Raw genomic sequence first — 3,836 nt, 5'->3', positions numbered from 1 at the left:
TTATAAGGTTAAGAAAGGAAACGAATAGAAAAATATTTAATTTTTTAGTCGTTTTTAATAATATATAAAAGCATAAATATTTAAATTTATTGTAAAAAAGTTTATGATAATATTTTGATTGAGAAATATTGTAAAATAATTTTGAAAGGTTTTATGGCTGGATCGTTAGATCTCGGTATGTACTTACGACCAATCTGGTTAAGTGGTACAATTTGTTAATAAATCTGATTGGCCATTGACAGTGACACGTCCAATAGTTTTATTTATTATTTATAAAAGGTTGGTACACAAAATACAACGAGTATAGAATATGTTGGTAATTCTGATAATTGGTATAGTGTGTTTAGAGTGTATACTGTAGATTGTAACAATGTATATATAGAATGCGTAGATATTTGCGCGCGCGTCCGCGTACCTCCGATCCTCCGTAGCGTCGGTTGTTAATTCTTTCTCTTTTGTATTACTATTTCCTTTGCCAATGCCAAGCTGTGAACCCATCACACTACTAATACTACCAATCCTATAGTTGCGTATGTTGTATACAAGTAATATGTGTATACAAGTAGACTAAATCGACAAGTGTGTGTGAGTTTAGTTTCAACCGCTCGAACGTACATTCTCTTGCTCTTGAGGCTCTTGGCTTTTTAGTCGCTTCTACCAGCTTCTGCAGTCTTCACTACTCATTACTTTACGGCCTTTGGAGCATCCTTTACTTTTTTCTACTGAAAATCCGTTTATATTATTACAATCGTCATGGCAGAAGAATATCTTTACGGTAATTATTATTAATTAATACTATTACAATTATTATATTATTTTATTTTATATTTTTAATATTTACTTATTGATTAATATTTATAAAAATCTTTCTCTATGGAATAAACAGGACGCCGGTTGATTTTCGGCCATTGTGATGTATCGGCTACTGCTACTATTATATATATATATATATATATATATATATATATATATATATATATATATATATATATATATATATATATATATATATATATATATATATATATATATATATCTTTTAAAATTGTTAATCTTTATTATTTTTCCTTGTAATTCCTATAATTTACATAATTATTTAAATACTCATCATAATAATAGTTGAAAATATTTAAAACAATTATTTATTTTTTTTTTTTAGCTTAATTAATAAAATAATTTATTTATTTTATAACTTTTATTATTTGTATAGGAATAACTCTTCAAGGAGCTAATGCCAGTGAAGTTTGGGATCCTGAGCATAAAAATGATGATGCGGATGGAGGTAACCAGCATTTTGGAGTTGACCAAAAACTCATCATCAAAATGGTAATTATTTTATTATAGTTTTACAATTTTAACAATATATAAATATTGCACGTTAACAATTATTAACGGCTGAGGAACAAAAAAGAAAAAAAAAAAAAAAAAGATATTTTAATAAAATTTAAATTAATAAAAATGTTAGTATTAATTTTCTTGCAAATACGACAATGTGGTGAAGACGCTACCGTAAAGAGGTTATATTTAATTGTTTTTTTTTTTTTCCTCTCTCTTATATTGTTAAATCTTATTTAAGTAATAGTGATTTGCGCGGCAATTATTTAACTCGTATCCCGGTTAATTGAAAATTAAATTATTTATTTATTTTTAAGGCTTTATTGGGACCAGAAGCTAAACCCGGTGAACTTAATGTTCTTCAAGTCGAAGCAATGGGATTAAAAGGATTAATAAAAATACCAATTGCTTTATTGGAAAGAGGAAAAACTGAACAAATTATTTTGGATCTTAGTTTTCCTGATCCACCAGTTACTTTTTCATTAGTTAAAGGTAGTGGACCTCTTCACATAGTGGGACACAATTTGTTGGGTATGTATTTTTATTTTTCATCTAAATACAAATATATGTATTTTATATTTTATTTTATTTTATTTTATTTTTTTTTTTTTTTTTTTTTTATACTCTATTATTTATTTATATGTATATAGGGACACACATGGAAGAATTTGACGACTTGGAGGAAGAAATGGATGAAGAAAACATGGAAGACGAGGATGAGGAAAAGGTAAGAGACAAATAATTAATTTTTATTATGAAAATTAAAAGATTAAAAATATATAAGATGAATTTGAAATTTTCCAACTTATTGAAAACAATTATATTATCAATGTTAAATTTCTATCAAATAAAATTAATTAAATCAACAAAGTAGATGATATTATTAATAATAATAATAATAATAATAATAAAATAAAAAACTAAATAAATATTTCACGGGGTTTTATATAAAATAGAATAAAAATTTCAGGCATCACAAAAGAAACGAAAGCAAACCGCGGATGGTAAAAAAAATGGCACCAAACGCGCCAAGATGGATGAAGCAATAGACAAGTAAAAAGTTAAGTCAGGTGACAACGATATCACATACCATTAGAAAAAGTTTTACCATGTACAAACTTGCACTTGATAACACTGTGTTAATTACTTGAAAATTTTCACAATATTTTAAATACGATAATAATAATTATATCAACAATGGCCAATACGATATTATATTTTATTGTTAATATCGTATTAATTTACGAAAGACGCGATTAAAAAACTTGATTATAATATTTAAGTTTTTTTCTATATCTTCAGTGTTAATTTCTTTTTTCATTAAATAAATTATTTTATTCAAAAATTAATTCATGTTTTATTTATTTTTATTAAAATAATAATATTTATTTTTATTGTAATTATGATAAATTTGGCATTTTTCCATCTTGGCGTTAATATAAAAGAAAAAAATTAAAAATTAATAATAATCGATATTAAACTGTAAAATTATAAAATTATAAATGATATACATACGAATTTTTAATGTGTAACACAGGATACAGAAGTTGAAGAAGACGAAGATGATGAGCCCAAGAAGAAGAATGCCAAAATGACAGCTGCAGCTAAAACTAAAAATCAAGCCAACAAAAACAAGAAAAAATAAATATTCATTTTTCAACATCATCTATTCATCCCTGTCTTACCGTAAAATAACATACATATTCATTTTCACACACTCGATACATGATCACACAATTTTTTAAGTTAATATATATTATTTTTCATTAAAATCCATTTAATTAATAATTACATTTATTTTTGTCATTTGCATTTTCGCGCGCATTAACATTTTTATAATAACTATCATAATTATTACCTTTATTATTTTTATTATTATTTTATAATAAATAACAAAACGTATCCACGTATTTGGTTATTAAATTGATTATCGTCACGTGATAATTATAAATGTAATTAATGGTTTTAAATAAAAATTAAAAAACTTTTTAAATCACTAAAAGTTTAATTTAAAAATTTTTTACTTACATTAACAAGTTGGCCAAATAATAAATATCAATATTGAATTGTTGTATGACTTGAAAAATTCGTGGATACGATTGATTCCTTAAAAGCTTAAAAAAACTTTATCCAAGCCTTTGTCAATTAAAAGATGAATAATTTAATAATATTTTTTTATCTTCAGTGGATTAAAAGTTTTTTTTTTTTTTTTTTTTTTTTTTATATATATATATATATATATATATATTTTTTTTCGTTTATGAATACTGTTAGATGAATGTATTGACAACTTAAAATAATAATTATGTAAGTAAGAAATTTTTTACTGTTACAGATATTTTTCTTAAACTCAAAGTATTCCTAGTAAAATAATTTTTTTCTTTCAATATTTTCAACAGTCTGTCGATGTTTAATATTTAAAAGTAAAATAATCATTCCAATATTTTGTGATTTGTGATGATCATGGTATAACTAATTTATTTTATAATAGATTCTATGCG

The 3,836-nt window shown here is 23.8% G+C and overlaps 1 protein-coding gene across 3 annotated transcripts; it reads left to right on the top strand.

Annotated features, from left to right (window-relative positions):
- The first annotated feature begins 503 nt into the window (after positions 1-503).
- LOC141530565 (nucleoplasmin-like protein) lies at positions 504-3,239 on the top strand. Of its 3 annotated transcripts, XM_074247752.1 has the most exons (6): positions 504-775; positions 1,211-1,326; positions 1,653-1,866; positions 1,986-2,062; positions 2,306-2,395; positions 2,873-3,239. In XM_074247752.1, the coding sequence occupies exons 1-5, from the start codon at positions 754-756 to the stop codon at positions 2,390-2,392; spliced, it is 516 nt and encodes a 171-aa protein (XP_074103853.1). In that variant the 5' UTR covers positions 504-753; the 3' UTR covers positions 2,393-2,395; positions 2,873-3,239. The 3 variants fall into 3 exon arrangements, with proteins under 3 accessions (XP_074103853.1, XP_074103852.1, XP_074103851.1); XM_074247751.1 differs by lacking the exon at positions 2,873-3,239 and having other exon boundaries at positions 507-775; positions 2,306-2,684; XM_074247750.1 differs by lacking the exon at positions 2,306-2,395 and having other exon boundaries at positions 516-775.
- Positions 3,240-3,836: the final 597 nt, after the last annotated feature.

Source organism: Cotesia typhae, unplaced genomic scaffold, assembly GCF_013202065.1.
Source record: "Cotesia typhae breed Kobodo isofemale line unplaced genomic scaffold, CoteBio_Ctyphae contig_5, whole genome shotgun sequence".
Classification (NCBI taxonomy): domain Eukaryota; kingdom Metazoa; phylum Arthropoda; class Insecta; order Hymenoptera; family Braconidae; genus Cotesia; species Cotesia typhae.
The sequence above is the reverse complement of the archived record's forward strand: the minus strand, read 5'-3'. Positions and strand labels throughout refer to the sequence as shown.

What these genes read in the sequence shown, in the direction of transcription:
- LOC141530565 (XM_074247750.1), top strand. Translation starts at nt 754, where the DNA reads ATGGCAGAAGAATATCTTTACG. An exon ending in AAAAACTCATCATCAAAATG is followed by an intron (nt 1,327 to 1,652) that starts GTAATTATTTTA and finishes TTTATTTTTAAG; the next exon opens with GCTTTATTGGGACCAGAAGC. An exon ending in AAGACGAGGATGAGGAAAAG is followed by an intron (nt 2,063 to 2,872) that starts GTAAGAGACAAA and finishes TGTGTAACACAG; the next exon opens with GATACAGAAGTTGAAGAAGA.